Genomic DNA, 17,208 nt, shown 5'->3' on the forward strand with positions numbered 1-17,208 from the left:
TTGGGTGATTAAGTCCCACTGAACCTGATGGGACCTACAGCTAAATAAACTTGCCTAGAATTAGGTCGTGCAATGCTTAGAAAATGGATCTAGCACCATCTTTGTGGATCAGTTACTGACATTCAGAATTTGCGGAAAAAGTTAGGAAGGAATTTCATTCCCAACTGTGCTTTAAGTTTGAAAATGCAGAATTGATTTCAGTGTTACAACTTCCCATCAACACCGCAACCATTTATAGAGTGTTTTTGAGCATTCAACTGCAATCATTACAACAACCTTGTAAAGTAGGCCAGCGATATTATTTTCAAAATTACGGGGGGGGGGGGAGAGCGGGATTGAGACAAAGAATGGCTACCTAAGGATTCATAGCTGTCAACTTACAGATTTGAAAATAAGGGACCAGCAGCCAAAATAAGGGACCTGCAGCCTCACCTGTTCCAGGCACTCCAGTCTTCCTGTCCTCCTGCAGTCTGGTCAAACTCATGCTGGTAGCTTCGAGAACACTGTCCAACCAACTTTGTAACCAGAGGTTCAACTGAATAGAATCTGAATCACATGCACCACAAAGCCTATGCAGCCTCAACTTAAGATGGCTCCCCGGCCTGGCTTTGCACTGCAAAGTTTGCAGCAGCACGTGCAACAAAATGGCGTCCAGCATTCAAAAAACCCCTCAGCTTGCATTATCTAGCCGCACACAAGGCATGCAAGCTCCACCCCCAGTCGTTCTTAGACTTCTTATTGGGTGAGCAACACAGCCAAGCAACACAGTTGGAGCCTCCCTCCCTCCCTGGCTGGCAGGGAGGGAGGGAGAGGAGCTGCTTCCTTTGAAATTTAAGGGACATCATTTAAGGGACATTTAAGGGACATCTATCAATAAGGGACAGCAGCGGGACATGGCGCTGGAATAAGGGACTGTCCCTTCAAATAAGGGACACTTGACAGCTATGTAAGGATTTCATGGCAGAACTGAGATCTAAAGTGGGGGGGGGGGCACAGAATATCCAGAATATCCTAGTTCAAAGCTTGAAATATCCTAGTTCAAAGTCTTCTAGATCTCTTCAAAGCATGGAGAGCCGGCATGGTAGTGTTAGACAAAGGCTGCAGTCCTAACTCCCCTGAGAGTAAGCCCTATTGAATTCAACCAGGACTTACTCAAATTCCCACTTGGCCATAAAGCTCACTGGGTGATCTTGATCCAATTACATTCTTTCAACCTGGTGAACCTCACAGGACTGTTGTGAGGATAAAAAATGGGGCTTGTTTGAGACCCATGTGTACCAACTTGAGGAAAGGTTTGCTATAAATGTAATTAACTATGAAGCCCTGTGCAAATTCACACTGAAATAAGCGTCCTTTTGCTCCCTGGGGCTTTTACTCAGTTAAGTGTACATAAAACGGCACCTGTAATGTTCCATATATTAATAAGGTGCTTTGAAGCAGAAATACCTGACGGGTTCCCGAGAGAACAATGAGGATTTAATAGTTCCACACATTTCACATACCGTAACAGAGCAAAGCATAATAGTTGGCATTGTAACTGAAACTTGCTGCATAGTACTGGCATCTTTCTTTTCTTAAATAACAAGTAATGCACTGTCTTGTCCCGGGATTTCTTCTGTCAATTCTGTAAAACAGCGGAATTTAAACACAAAAGCAAAACTTCAGCCTCAATCTAGAATGCAGAAGCAGGCATGGAAACTGTAACACATTCTTGCTGCATGCGGTGCAACACAGTGTTCGGAAATAACTTACTGGGCACGTCTCAGAAACCAAACGAACAAAAGTGCAAAATGTTTGATGATGACTTACTTGTAAATATTTCTTCTTCCTGGATAGCCTTCAAATTCGTTGCTTGAATAGAATCTGAAAGGCAATGTATGTTGTTAAATAAAGCATGCTTTAATAGAGCAAGGAGATCATGAAGTGTTGGTTGCCATTAGGCATTCAACAAGTAGAACCTACAACAAAATGTTGCAGTGTGCAGTGCTCCTGGTCAGGGTTCCAACAAACTAACCATTCCCCCTTTCCCAACAGCATGTCAGCATTCCGTGACCACGGAGCACGCTCAGTCCTCAGTAGGCTGTTATAAGGGGTTCTTCCCCTTAAGGTGTTTTCCTAAAGATTTGCTGTACTTTTGCAAGTTCCCTTGAGCCTACTGATAGCAAAATACCCGGATCAAGGCTAATATGTCCATATACACATATGTGATATTAAAACTTTTGGGGGATAATTGTGCTACACTTCAACTTTTGCAGTCAACTTTTTTTAAAAAAATGTATAGTTAAGATTGTTCAGAGGCAGGAATGTTATGTTACAGGTCTGTGTTATTGTTAGTGCAGTCCTGTAGCCAAAAGCACACCACAATGTATTCAGTGGGGCGTTTCTCAGAGGTAAGTATGCACAGAACTGAAATTATTCTGAGAGTTAGACTAGACAAAGAGGATATTTGATTTTTAAAAGTCAGGTGCTCTGACAGAATTAGGGGCCATATGCCCCTCTCCGGTCAATAGGATTCTATGGACATATCTCTACTTGAATTAGGAACTAGGTACCTAATAGGTTTTATGCTCACAGGCTGCTCCCCTGCCCCAATCAGAGAGGAGGAATGTGGGGTGGAGTAGATTTATTCCCGTTCCATTTTCTCCTCCTGAAAAAATGGACTGCTGCTTTTGTAACTGCTCCTGTATGCATTAAGTCTCAGAAGCTGTGTGACCTCACCGTTGAATTGGAACCAAAAGGTTTGTGATGTGCCAGAATACATATATAATATACTGAAGACCTTCTTGGTAGCGGCACCCGCCCTGTGGAACAGCCTCCTGTCAGATGTCAAAAAGATAAAACAACTATCTGACTTTTAGATGACGTCTGAAGGCAGCCGTGTATAGGGAACATTTTGAAGTTGGGTGTTTTACTGTGTTTGATGTTTTAATTTGCTGGAAGCAGAGTGGCTGGGGAATATAAATGGGTGGCATATAAAATATCATCATCATCATCATCATCATTAAACACCAATACTATTTAAGCAACATATAAAATGTGGCTATCTCCCTGGTTACATTATTAGATACCTCTAGTAACATGCCTAAAAAAAGCAGTCTGTCTGCCCTTGAAGCACAGGTTCAACCCAACATCATGAGCTTTCCAGACAATAACCATAATGGGGAATCCATTTTGTCTTGTCATCTGGAAAAGCCCTTGCAGATGCCCGACCTCTCAACATGGGGTTCTGCTATTTGTCTGAGGGAGAAAATCATTCTTGCATTGAACGTAAATTTCCATTGACAGGTGACATAACCAACCCTCTGTTCTTGGAAGAATGCTTACATGGCGTCATCTGTAACTCTGTAAATGTATATGGCCTCCCACTTTCCACTAGTGATTTGGACAGCTTTTTCCTTAAAAAAAAAGGGGGGGGAACACATGTAAAGTCAGGTGTCTTATTTATGGCAACTGTACTGCAGAGTATGTGAAAATTGAAAATTAAATTGCTTGACATACCACCGAGTCTTTGACGTAATGAATATGTTTGTAACCATCCTTGTCACTAAATATTTTGTAGTAAGAAATGCCGTCTGAAGTGAAAGAAGGTGCTGAAACAAAGAACTGAGGCAAAAAACCAAAACAAACAGAAACAAAATAAAATCAACTGTAGATGACAAAGAAGCGAATACCTTTTCAGTCAGGTAAAACTGCATGGAATAAGTGGTCCTTGTTCATATTAGGTTATTTTTACTAAAAAGCAAAATGTGTGAGCACATTGTTTAGGGTGTAGTTGGTTGCCTTTATTCTTGTTATGCCAATGACAAAAAGTATAATCTAATATGATCAATGGGGAAATTCACTTGGTCCCTTTAGAAGTGCTTTATGGTAAGAAGAAGTAAATACAAATGAGAAATCGCATTTGTGAACATGAGAATTGTACCATTATTATGCTGAGAATTTATATTTTCATATAGCTGCAATATGCAAATACATCCTCCGTTCTTCTTCGACTTCTACTTTTCCCCCTCCCCAAGATGGTTCATTTCCATTTAAAAGACCATCTGTGCTTGTTACAAGTAAACAAAAACAGTTTTTGAGTTGGAATGAAATTTGTGTTAAGTGCATGGATTAATAACTGTGAAAAGCAAAAGTCTTCTGCGCAGATAGGAAACAAGGCTACAATCCTAACCCAACTTAACTGGGCGGAAGATCCATTGAATTCAACGGGATGTTCTTCAAAATAGACATTGCTAGGATTGCACTGTTACAATATTTCAACAAAATCAGAAGTGTAAAGATAATAAAAACCGTACTCCACCAGCCCATCCTGTGTGACTTTCTTCTATATGTTGCTGCTTCTGCAAAATAAGAACAAAGGCAACTGTGTGAGGATGTGTGGCATAAGTGAAAGAACTTCATTTAAAGGAGTACAATTTTCAGTCTGGAAAACCCTGAATAACAAGCACTGGTTTAGACATTTTCCTTGATGTTAACAGTCTCCCTGCAGTGGAGAAATGGAGACATCTTTTTTACCGGCTTCCAGAAAAAAACCGACCTGCATTATTTGTCTCACTGTCCAAACGTGGTGGCATTTAACACAATGAATTACATTACTCCACACCATTCTTTTCAGCGCAAAGGTTGAGTTTCATTTCAGAGCAAAGGAAACACAATGCAGATTGGGAAAGAAAAGCAATCAATTATGTATCATTTGCAGACCAAAAGGAACAACAATTCGTTGAACATGAGATGAGTAAGGGAACATTGGCAGTTTCTGTTCACGTCTGAATTCCCTGACATCCCTAGTTCTGCTTTAGTCTTGTGGAACTTTTTTTTTAGACACAACACCACCAACAACTTGCCCCTGTTGAGCAATAGGTACTGTTCATTTTTGAAAAAACATCTCCAAAACATCCCCATAGTTCTCTGATTGTTTCTTCCAGCTTCGTTCAACTGTTTGATTGGAATGTTATGTATAAAACCTGATGGTGTGCTATCACAGATCAATACAATTACACACTGATATTCTAAAAGTCTTTTAGTGTGTTTAAACATTGGCTTATGAATCACTTCAAAGTGCTCAGTGACCTGCCAAAATTAATGTATGGCTCAGATGTTTAGCACTCTAATTGCAATATGAAAATGAAGTAATAGCAGGCTACGGCTGAGTGTTGCATACAACTCATTTATACATATACATAACATGTTTATTTTCTCTTAGATTTATTTAAATGCTGTTGATGAAACATTTTTTCCACAGTCTGGATCCCTGTGGAATGTTTTCAGTACATTTGCTCTCTGAAGGAATTATTTTCCATTTTTAAAAATCCACCATGTTGCAGCTCAGTAGCAGAGTTATGACTTCTCTGTCAACTATTGTACTATTCTATCAATCATTTTATTAAGAGGGGAAGGAACCTCCCAGTTTTATGTCCACTAGCTAGAGCTGTTTGTTTGCATTTACATCACATAAGAGAAATAAAAAAAACAGTCAAAGTGGGTGCCAGCAGGTGCTACTCTCAAGGAGTTGCCAAGGATCCACCAGTGCCCTGGAGCCCCTTTAACAATGCCCTGATGAGTTTTGGGTGGCCAGAATTATAATTGCCCACAATGCTTTGCAACACTGAGCCAATTGTGGGCAATTACATAATGGTGGTGATCGCCAACACTCATTGGAAGGATACCACCACACTTGTGTCGCTGTCCTTTTCTGGCAGTGAGCCTACCTATTTTTCTTGTGCACAAACAGAAATAAATTGGAGGTAGATAAGAGGGATTCTAACATGGGGGCCACCAGAGGCCCAATGCCTCATAAAATTCATTGGGCAGATAGTGTCAGGCTTCAGGGAATCTGCCACAGTAGGTAGCCAAGAACTAGATAAACAAGGAGAGTTCTTACCAAGTCTTTTATTCAATATTCACAGACAGAGGCCTAGAAAAGGTGCCTCTAATGGCATTGCTCCGAGTAAAGTCACACCCCCTCCGTCTCTCCTATTATACACCATCCCTACATTGGCTGATCTGTGCTTTCTGCCTCTGAGCTTTATGTTCTCCTACTTTCAATGCCCGCCGGGTTCTGTGACGGGGAGGGTCTGGAATGCTTTCTAAAGACATTGAGTCTGTCAGCTGTCTCTCCCCTGGTGCTTCTTCTTCTTCCTCTCCCAATATTTCCCAGCTTCTATCCTCTGCAGCCTCTGAGCTGGGACCTTTCGCAAGACCTTTCCTCCTTCCAGAGGGGAGGAGTTATGAGCGGGAACCGACTCCTGCATCAGCAAGAGAGCGTATTCGGCCCCCTGCGTCAGCCTTCTCCCAGGTGCCACGCCAAGCCTATTAGCCAGCCAATAGGGCTGGCTCGTGGGCAGGGTTTAGCCGCGCTTAAGCGACTGCGGCAGCACTGGATCCTGTTTTCTTCAGATCACCTGCCCTCCTTCCCTTTAGGTCATTTCTATGTTTCTGTTGACCTTGCTATGGGCTTCGGTTGGTTGCCTTGGTTGCCCAAGTAGGAATTCTATCCATTTGGCAAATTGGCACCAGCCTCTTGGTTTTCGCCTACCTTGTAGCAAATCATCACAACTTACTGGGTATTGGCGGTTAGGCATTGGAATATGTGTGGAGTGTTGGAGGGAAGATTGTGGCCATCACCTACCCCTCCCCTTGTTTGGGTATTCCGTTAAAGAAATCCGGCGGTTGTGGATCCCGTCCGATGCCCTGCTGGTGGCTAGGGCCATGGCATGACCCCTGATGACGTCTGGGGAAGCTTTCAGTTGCATTTGCATCAACAAGCTCCTCCCATTGGCTGTTAACCCTCGATTGACCCCACTGAGTGGGGTGGGGTCAGGTACAGATTGTTTGATCCAATGCCAATGCCTCTCACATGCTGTAGCCAATAAAGTTGTGGCCTTATTTTAGCCCATTAACCCAAAATACATGTGTCCTTGTGTCTTATTTATCTCCATGCGGGTGGCGGGTCCTCGACACACAAACTCCTGCTGCAAATCTATACTATCTCCCTCTTTTCTGGAAGGTTCAGGCTGAGGAGGCGGTATCCACCATTCCTCCCCCTCCTCTGCCCAGTCCCTGACAGAGAGTGTGGTATATGGAAATACTGCAAATATGAATCCAGAAAGGAAGCAAGTAGAGGGGTTTTCACCTCCTGCATGGAAACTATGTTAAAATAACACACACACAAACACACAACACACAGAGTTTCTTGGCAAAGGAGTACAGAGGTTTCTCCCAAGCATATTAGCAAGATAGTTGAAAACATTGCTTACATGATTGATAGTTGGAAAGCATAATGGGGCAAGCAGATTAACATATTGCGTCTTCCTCTGATGCATTTTTCCTGCACAACACCTTCCATTAACTAGGTGCCTCTGGCCCTGTATACAATTAGGCATAGCTACAGTGCAGGGGGCAAACAGAATCATGTCCATGTTTTAATTTCTATAAGTGATCCCAATTTAACTTCTATTTCACGTTCAAAAAGTTGCGTTTGGTGGGCATTTCTGGCTGACCGCACAAATTCTTGCCTGCATTTAATTTTTATTCATCGGGACATATTTGTTGAACATAAACATGAAGTTCAGCGCACAGCTCTGAGTCTGAAGCACTGTATCTCCTCACACTGTTTTCCCACTGCGTTTTTATTATCTTCCAGTATATGAAGTAGTCCACATTTCTTACGCATTATTACTTCCGGTTTAATCGGAAAACAAAGTAAGAGATGGAAATATATTCCCCTAGAGATCTTTTGAGCAAACACTGCTTAATGGAGTTCTCCCATCTGCTCGCACTCCTGTTAACTAACCATTGGTGCACAGATTGATATGGTAAAAAGCACTTGATAAACAGAACGTGGCGGAGGATTCAGCAGTAACTCTCATCAGGCGACATGCTGAGAAGTGCAATTATCCTGGAGTTTGGACCTGACGTTGCCACGATGCTGGATCCAAGTCCAGTGAGCATAATTTGGCAGCTTGAAACCTGACTCTATGTTCCGTGTAGATCAGCAGGGCCACTGGCAACGATGGTATGAATAAGTCAAAGAGAATTCAAGTACAGTAACCCCATTCGTGGGTGTAAGAATATAAGGGCAGGGCCATAACCCTTAGGTAGTGCTATTTTTCCAGAAAAAGAGGTGCCAGAACTCACCATGAAGGCCTCCCGTGTTCCTTTATAATGGCAATGGTGCCATTCTGGCTAAAAACAGCCCTGCCTGTAGGTCAGTGGTAGATACTCCTTTTTAAGGTATCCCTTACAGAAGAACTCCTGCCCACCTATCAGTTCATAAGCACGTCAAAGTGCAAGTAGATAAATAGGTACCGCTCCGGCGGGAAGGTAAACAGCATTTCCGTGCACTGTTCTGGTTTGCCAGAAGCGGCTTAGTCATGCTGGCCACATGACCCGGAAGCTGTCTGCAGACAAATGCCGGCTCCCTCGGCCTTTAGAGCGAGATGAGCGCCGCAACCCCAGAGTCGTTCGGGACTGGACCCAACGGTCAGGGGTACCTTTACCTTTACAGAAGAAAATCTGGATTGAGGGAGGGGAAAGTGTGGGAAGGCTGCGATTTGGAGAATGTAATATGGACAACGAAGAATTAATGGAGAATTAATGGATTTCCTACCCACATGAAACCACAGTATGGATGAGCCCTGAGTCAGGCCAAGGGTTCATCTAGCTTAGACTGGCAGTGGCTCTCCCGGGTTTCAGGCACTAAGTCTTTCCTAGTCTTCCCTGGTGATGCCAGGGACTGAACCCGAAACTTGTCAGTGAGCTACCGCCCTTCCTTGGGCTTCAGGGGAAATTGCTGAAAATTGCCCCTAGCAATTAGTGGGAACTGTCTGTGAGCAGAGCCCCAATCACAAGAGCATGGGATCCAACCCAGTGTTCGGAAAACTCTTCCCTTCCCCCCACTTTTGCACAAAAGGAATACGACTGGCTGCTTACCCTTCCCTTCAGGAGCAATGCTGGGGCTAGGCAGTCAGCCATTGGGGAATTCCCAGGCCAGCCACTGGAGATAGGCAGGCTTTTCCACCACCTGTTGATTTGAATCCTGGCCAATCTGGCTGGGCCAGATGGGCGGGGCTTGGGACCCAATAAAGGCTGGCTGCCCTCCCCCGCATACAATTTGCACAAAAGTAATACAGTGACCGTGAATGCTCATCAGTGGGTAACAGAAGCTACTTCTGCAACTCTTCTATCAAAATACTAGGTTGGTGGGAAACAGTACCTGTGGGCAGTCCCAGGACCTGGAGCGGTCATTGTAGTCGCAGATGGCTGACACGGAAAAGTTCTGGATCCTTTTCAGCCACTGCACACAGATTCGGTTGTCTCTCACCCAAGTAATCCAAGTGACATAGTGATCGCTGGAAAAAAAAGAGGGGAGAGAAAGGGGCTGTTTACTATGAGAGGGGTCAGCATGGCATGCTTAATAATACATCTGTGACAAGCCAGACCTCTTTCAAACCAAGGACTGCATTCCGACCTGGGCAACCTTTCAAGGCCACACTTATACATCCCACAGTTACAGATCCTCCAGCCAGACTAAGGGGAAGCATTATCAGGGCTGTTGAAGGGTGTGGCGTGGGGAGAGGGGATGTGGCTGAGAGGAGTATATGGTCTAAGGAAAGGCCCAAGGCCAGACAGAGGTTTGATGGGCCACATGCAAGCTCCTGGCCCAAACTTCCCCAGGATGGGCATAGCCAGGATTTATGTGCAGAGGGACAGGACATACACCTGTCATCATCCTCTGTCTGGCTTTGTCTACCAGATTTGGAATGAAATGTCTCAACAACAGTTGTTTTAAATTGCTTTCTTTTGACTCCAAATGCTCAGAAAAATCTGCCCAAATCTTTCAACAATTTCTACTTTTAGTTCAGTATTTTTATTTATTGACTTGATGGTAAAGGGGACAGCTGCTCCTCCTGTCCCCCGTGGCTATGTCCAACATTTGTCTTCCTCAGAGTAGACCCATTAAAATCAAAGGGGAAAGGGAACATATGTTCATCAATTCCAGTGGGTCTTTGACTTAGTAGGATATCACCTGCAGTTTTTCGATGGCAGTGGGAAATGAAAAGCAAGCATCTACACTATTTCCATAGAACAGATCTGCAAGGGGTGGTGGTGGTGCGGGAGCTCAGGGTCAAACTATTTAAAATAAAAATTCTATTGCTAAAAGAAAAGAAACGGAGAAGAAAATATCAGTTTCACGAAATACTACCTTGATGCTATCGCTGCTGGAGCAGGTACTTCCTTAGGACCCAAAGCTTCAGGATAAGTAGCATCAACAACAAACACTCTGACGGTAGGATTTTTAGCCCCAGCCTTCAAAGGAAAACATATAATCAGGTTCAAAATAATCTCCAGGGAATTGAGGGAAGCCTGATTGCTCCATCCATTGCTCTGATTGGCCAATGTGGCAGGCTGGCACGGAGCTGGATTTCAAGCTGGGAGTGTGAACCAAAGTTTGCACTCCAGCAAGAGCAGCCCCCGGCACCCCATCATGGGGGGGGGGGCTGGCCATCCTGCAATGCCACCCCACCCCAAAAGGGGGTAAGTGGACTTGACTACAACTCCCATCCCCCCAAATACTGGTCCTACTAATTAGGAATGATGGGAGTTGTAGTCCAACAACATATGGGAACCCAAGTTTGAGAAAAGCTAGCATACATGTGAGCCCTGTTCCTTTACAGAAAGAAAGTTCGCAGTAGGCACTGAGCAAACAGATTATAACATATTTCATCATCATCATATGTTTTACTTCTACAGTGGTGCCTCGCAAGACGAAATTAATCCGTTCCGCGAGTCTCTTCATCTAGCGGTTTTTTCGTCTTGCGAAGCAAGCCCATTGACAGCTTAGCGGATTAGCGCTATTAGCGCTATTAGCGGCTTTTAGCGGCTTATCAGCTTAGCGGATAAGCAGATATGCGGCTTAGCGGCTTAGAAAGGAGGGGGAGGGAAAAAAAACCCGCAGGAACTCGCAATACATTTTCGTCTTGCGAAGCAAGCCCATAGGAAATTCGTTTTGCGAAGCACCTCCAAAACGGAAAACCCTTTCGTCTAGCGGGTTTTCCGTCTTGCGAGGCATTCGTCTTGCGGGGCACCACTGTATACTCCTGTTTGGCCAAGATTTGTATTAATACAAAAGAAAATACATTAAGACCATGGGAAACATAAATCAGTTTTTTAAAATAGCAATATCCCAGGCATGCCATGAATCACACTTTACACATTTGCGAGTTGCATTTGTGCTCTCACCACAACACAACTGCCACAAATGAATTGCCCACACAATAGGCTTCTCCCTGGAAGCAACCCACAGCTGTGGTGAAGTTCTTACAGTAGCTCTCCAGGCCAGCTGGCTCAAGTTTGACTCACCCAAACACTTCCCTTTCAAAATACTGAAGGGAAGGATCCAGTCTTTAGCTGCCTCTTCCCCTCCTCTCCCTGCATGCATAAGAACCTTTTACGACCAGTCTCTATCCTTTTCTGTCAGCAGCCATCCTGGACATGGAGAGTTATGCTACCAGAAGGGATGTCAGGGACTGGACAGAGGAGGAATAGTGGAGCCCACCTACCCAGCCTGAACCTCCCAGAGAAGAGGAAGACTGTATAGATTGACAACAGTGATTTGCGCGAGCTCACAGCTTAGAAGTAGATGAAGGGCAGAGCTGGGAAATAATGAGAGAGGCAGGGGAGGCAGAGCTAGAGCAGCTGGCTGACATATTATCACTAGAAAGCTTTCCAGACCCTCCTTCTCCCAGAACCCAGCAAGCATTGAAAGTAGGAGAACAAAGGGCTTGGAGACAAATCGCCCTCAGTGGCTACTGTAAGGTGGGTGGTGCTGTTGACAATTGGGGTGTGTGTGGAGATTACTCAGAACAATGCCATTACTCAAAGAGGCAGCATCTCTGTGGATATTAAATAAAGGACATTGGTAAGACTTCTCTTGTCTATCTGTTCCTGGCAGCCTACTGTGTGTGGATCAGATACCCTGATGCCTGACAAGGGCTGAATATGTCCAACGGTAAAGGTGAAACGATGGACCAGGCCCTTTATTATGTCATCATCAAAATATACAATGCTTAACCCAATAAAATAGGCATTAAAATCCAGCAATTAAATCTTAGAAATCCAAGCGTTTCTACGCTGAAATATAATCAGATCTTATTCAACAGAGCCAAGCAAAGCAAACAACAAAACCCCAAACATACCTTTGGATATGGTATCTTTATTTTTCTAGGATATTGATCTTCACCATAATATGAATATTCAATAACTGGTATTCCAGTATCATTAAACTGTAGGTATGCCACATTCTTTGCATTTGGAGACCACCACAGTGCATATTTTACAGCAAGCATTTCCTCTAAGAGAAATCATGTTAAATATATGTTATTCTACTACAAAAGAGGATCATGAGCTACCGTTATCTTGTAAGGACACCACTGTACATAGAACCCATTTATCTGATAAGCTGCCATGCATCAAACAAGCAAGGTAGCTCTGTCCCAGTAGTAAGCCCTCAACTTGAATGTCACGTGAGACATTGTTTCTGCTGTACAGATTTTTTTCTGGATAAATACCATGGCTTGTTTAAAAGGGAAGGGGAGAGGATAGGGCATACCTATTGCTAAGCTAATCTAGTGCAACAAAGCATAGCATTATTCCAGCCTTATTGGCAGTGAGGGATTTATGTTATGAGGGTTCCCTGTTTGGGAAGCCCTAGTTATTCACCTAAATAAATGTAACTATGTCCAAGAACATTGCAGAGCTAAACGTGTATGAATGTTAGTTAATAGCATGGGTTATATATATATATATTTTTCTTCCTATATACATAAAAATGCAAAGCTGTCATCAGGCAGTCCCCATTGTCAGAAGATAGATGTGGTTGGCAAGCAACGTGAGCAGGAGCCTTTTGTTTCTAATTCATGATGTACATATAAGAGCAACAAGAATGACAATTCAAAGAATGTAAAATATTCATAGATGTTAAATACTCTTGAGATAAAGAACGTGAGTAATTTTGACTGAAGGGTACAGGTAATATTGGCTGAAATGGCCAAGCGAACCAAATGATGAGGCTTGGTGGGCCTTATTAGCCCACAAGGCAGAGTCTTTTATCAGTGGAGTGTTTCAGAAGCTAAATTAGAAGAAATTGTGTCCTAATATTACAGATAAACACGATACTAGTTCTTAAGTTGGACAGATAGTTTTATGACCGATATCTGAGGAACGTACAAAAATGGGTAGGTCTGAAACCTAGCAGAAACTAACACGGAAATATCCCCCCACCTTACCCTGAAGAAACATGTGGCGGGATGTGAAAACCCAAGATATGGGATGTTAGGAAACCACAGTGAGAATGCATGTTATTGCTGTAAGACGTTGAGCAAAGCCGTTGACAAATAGTAAATTATGATGGTGAATAACCATGCTGGCTTGTAGTTAGCAGTTAGCTTTTTGCAGTTTTGAGGAAGGGACTCCTTATGAGAAATATAAGCCTTCTACACAAACACAGCACTATGAACAACTTTTGGCTGCTGTTCAGGGCATCCCATCTTTTTGCTGCCCAACTCTTGCCTCACGTGGCAATAATATTGATTTCAGGTTGATGTTTACCTTCGTAGACCCAGTCAGGGATTCCATTAAATATTTCATTCCAATAACCATTTGTAGTTATTTGAACAGCAGGTTCTCTAGGGCCTTGTTTCAAATAGATATTATTCTGATATACATAAACCTGGGAAGAAAAAACCCAAAATCATTTTCTGCAGTCAAAGCTATTGAGGACAGTATAGCACATCTAAACAGGGAATTAGATGCAAAGGGCAGAAGGCACTTCTGTTTCTACAGAACAGAGGGTGTGCAAGTTTTCACTCTCCCAGGCTGCAAGGAAAATCCTTTGGAGTAATGCTCAGTGTGGCTAGGGGCTGACAAGTCGAGGATAAAATTATATCTCTCCTGTGTGAATGGGGGCCTTTTCACTCACACACAAGTATTTGGAGATCTGATCCATGCCATGCAATTAGTGCCAGCACCGTCCATTAAGAGTTTGGGTGTAATCTTCGATACCTCCCTCTCCATGGAGGCACAGATTGCAGCTATAACAAAGGCGGCATTTTTTCATCTCCGCCAAGCTAAGCAGTTGGCTCCTTACCTCTCTCGCCCGGACCTAGCCACTGTGATCCACGCGACGGTCACCTCCAGACTGGATTATTGTAACTCACTCTACGTGGGGCTGCCCTTGAGACTGACCCAGAAACTCCAGCGGGTGCAGAATGCCGCAGCGAGACTCCTTACAGGGTCTTCGCTGCGAGATCACATTCATCTGGTGCTATACCAGCTGCACTGGCTCCCGGTGGAGTACAGGATCAGGTTTAAGGTGCTGGTTTTAACCTTCAAAGCCCTATATGGACCCTCGTACCTACGGGACCGCCTCTCCTGGTATGCCCCACAGAGGAACTTATGGTCTTCAAATAAAAACATCTTGAAGGTCCAAGGCCACAGAGAGGTTAGGCTGGCCTCAACTAGAGCCAGGGCTTTTTCGGCTGCGGCTCCAACCTGCTGGAACGCTCTGTCACAAGAGACAAGGGCCCTGCAGGACTTGACATCTTTCCGCAGGGCCTGCAAGACAGAGCTGTTCCACTAGGCCTTTGGTCAGGGCGCAGCCTGACTCCCTCCTTTGGCAATCTTTACAAAACTTTAGTTTATGGTTGCCATCAATTTTTATTTTAATTAATTTTTATAATGTTTTTATAATGTTGCACTGTTTTAGTGTTGTTAGCCGCCCTGAGCCCAGCTTCAGCTGGGGAGGGCGGGATATAAATAAAATGTATTATTATTATTATTATTATTATTATTATTATTATTATATCAGCAATGAAGAACCTATTGCTGGACTGCATATTCAACCATCCCTAACTAGTGACTATGCTGGCTGGGGATGATGAATAAGAATGGTTGTATCCAGCTAAATTTTACTCAGCATAGGCCTGTTTAAATGAATGCACCCAAGTTGGCCATGTCTGTTATTTTCAATGGGTCTCCCCTGAGTAGCAATGGATACCACCCTACTATTCAACTTTCTTTCCTGCCCTTCCTCTCACAGAAGCCCAGGGCAGCAAACACCTATGTGGTAAGACAACAGAGCGGAAAGATAAACCAAAAGCATATTTAAAACATTTTTAAACAATTGGAAACCTGTTCAGTGGTGGGAATTGAAGCCCAGCAGCTTCTGGAGGGGCAAAGCTAGTATGCTTGAGTCCATACAATATTGCCAGTGGACTAGGAAAATCTGGGTTCAAGTCCTTGCTAAGCCTTAAAGCACAGCTGGTAGCCTCAAGCCTACCTGATCTCACAGATTTGTTGTCTGCATAAAACACAATGGCCATATATTTATTTATTTATTATTTGCTGCATTTATACACGGCCTGATCTTGTAAGAACCCAGGGGGTTGAACCATTCCAAAGGTCCAGCTAGTCCAGCATTTTGTCCTCATAGCAGCCTACCAGATCGCTGCTGGAATTCAGTATTCAGAGGCATTTTGCCATGGATTAGTGGAGGGAGAACATCGCCATCATGGCTAATAGCCACCAGCAGCCTCATCCTCCCTATTACTTTGTATATTGTCCTGGAGAAATAGGGCACAAATAGGGGCCCTTCTCTAGGTTTTTGTGGAACAGGGCAGCTCTCAGTGCCAAAGCATGCAGAAACTGACTTGCAGCTAATAGAGCTGAGAGGGTACATAACAAGGGACCTGATTCATGCCCATGTTTTTGGGAGGCCACAAGCAATGAATCTTAAGGGCTCGGTCCTCCCAGCAGAGGGCACGCTCCTCACTCTAGCTTCACAATCCTTAATCCACCCTTTCTGATGCTTTTCTCAGTAGGGAGGGTGGGTTAGAGGTTCATGGTGGTACAGAAGAAATATGAACCCCAAGAATGGGGAAATGAACTGCAGTGAGGCAGTAGTGCTCTCTTTGCATCTGGGCAGACAGAAGAGGGTCAGAAACTACAGTCTTTGGGTAAACAGCAAATGAAGAGACCCTAACACCCTGGTCCCTGTACCTTGGGTTTGTCTAGTTTTCGGAGAAGACAAAGTGGTCCAACAATTGTCAGGGCTCTGTGCTAAGCCATCCACAGTTCCAGTCAGCCGTGGAGTGTTTATCTTTTTAAGAGTCAATATTCTAAAGCACAGTTGATAAGGAGAGATAAGAAGGCCTGCAAAAACGATGCCTGTGCAAACACTAAAGGCAAACGAATCTCATAAAAATAGAAGCGTTATTTTCACACTTCGTGAGCTTACTGACCAATTTGTGTCCAACAGGTGACCAGGCTATATACTGAATGTCATGTGGAAGCTCGTGTCCTTTGACAAAAGCACTGCAAAGGGAAAGAAATGAAAGATGCAAAGGCAAGCTCGGTATTTCAAGGTCAGATTTCATGTAAAGCCCTTGGCTTCCCCAAAAGAACCCCCAAAGTAGGGTCAGCAGCAAATCAAAAGGACCCTCGTGAGCACCTAGGTGGGCATGGACACAATGGAGCCCACCAACGCCGGTGCTTCTTTTCTTATTTAATTTCTTGTTATAGTTGGGGGCAGCCATCTAGGCATGTACATGTTTACAGATACTCATTTTATTATTTTTTACTTTATAATATGTTGACTCTCTTTTTCAACAATTTGACTGAGCTTATTCCCAAGTCAATGTGTTTAGCTTCTGGGCAGCAGAGGCAAGCCCCATTGTACTGTATTCCTATAGTCATGGCGGTGCTGTGATTTAAGGGAGCCTAAAAACTGCACACGCCGAGAGTATTTGGGTCATATCCTGCGGTGGAGTTCCGCGAGTGCAGTAGACTTCTGCTTGTGCAACAGAACTTTCCTCTCCCCTTCCCTGTACACCTTTAGATTCTGCTCCAGAGGGCATGTAGGGAGAAGAGAGGAAGGGGAAGTCCCATTGCGTGAGCAGAATTTGCTATGTGCAGCATTGGATATAGCCATTTAGAAGCAGATAATTTAGCTACGTCACTGGAAACAATGTGCCCATTAGCTAGCCTAACTAATAGAAGAACATAAGGAGAGCAGTGGCTGATCTACTCTAGCTCCTTGTTCTCACAGTTGTCAACCATAAGGGACCCCTCAGGCATAGGCGCCAACTCAGGGGGGCCTGGGGGGCCTCAGCACCCACAAAATTCCCAATATTCCCAAACATATCTGTGGCA

General features: G+C 43.9%; 1 protein-coding gene across 5 annotated transcripts in view; it reads right to left on the minus strand.

Moving 5' to 3' along the window:
* The window catches only part of FAP (fibroblast activation protein alpha), a 56,427-nt gene that overhangs the window by 23,701 nt on the left and 15,518 nt on the right, over positions 1-17,208 (minus strand). For all 5 annotated transcript variants that reach the window (XM_079977497.1, XM_079977499.1, XM_079977498.1 and 2 more), the window contains 10 exons: positions 16,299-16,371; positions 13,609-13,729; positions 12,198-12,352; positions 10,205-10,308; positions 9,215-9,350; positions 4,296-4,340; positions 3,499-3,603; positions 3,325-3,395; positions 1,810-1,863; positions 1,503-1,624 (listed from right to left, as the gene is read on the minus strand). In XM_079977497.1, the coding sequence (XP_079833623.1) occupies positions 1,503-1,624; positions 1,810-1,863; positions 3,325-3,395; positions 3,499-3,603; positions 4,296-4,340; positions 9,215-9,350; positions 10,205-10,308; positions 12,198-12,352; positions 13,609-13,729; positions 16,299-16,371 (986 nt within the window). The remainder of the gene's footprint in view (positions 1-1,502; positions 1,625-1,809; positions 1,864-3,324; positions 3,396-3,498; positions 3,604-4,295; positions 4,341-9,214; positions 9,351-10,204; positions 10,309-12,197; positions 12,353-13,608; positions 13,730-16,298; positions 16,372-17,208) is intronic.

This window comes from Podarcis cretensis (assembly GCF_951804945.1).
Source record: "Podarcis cretensis genome assembly, chromosome: 1".
Taxonomy (NCBI): Eukaryota; Metazoa; Chordata; class Lepidosauria; order Squamata; family Lacertidae; genus Podarcis; species Podarcis cretensis.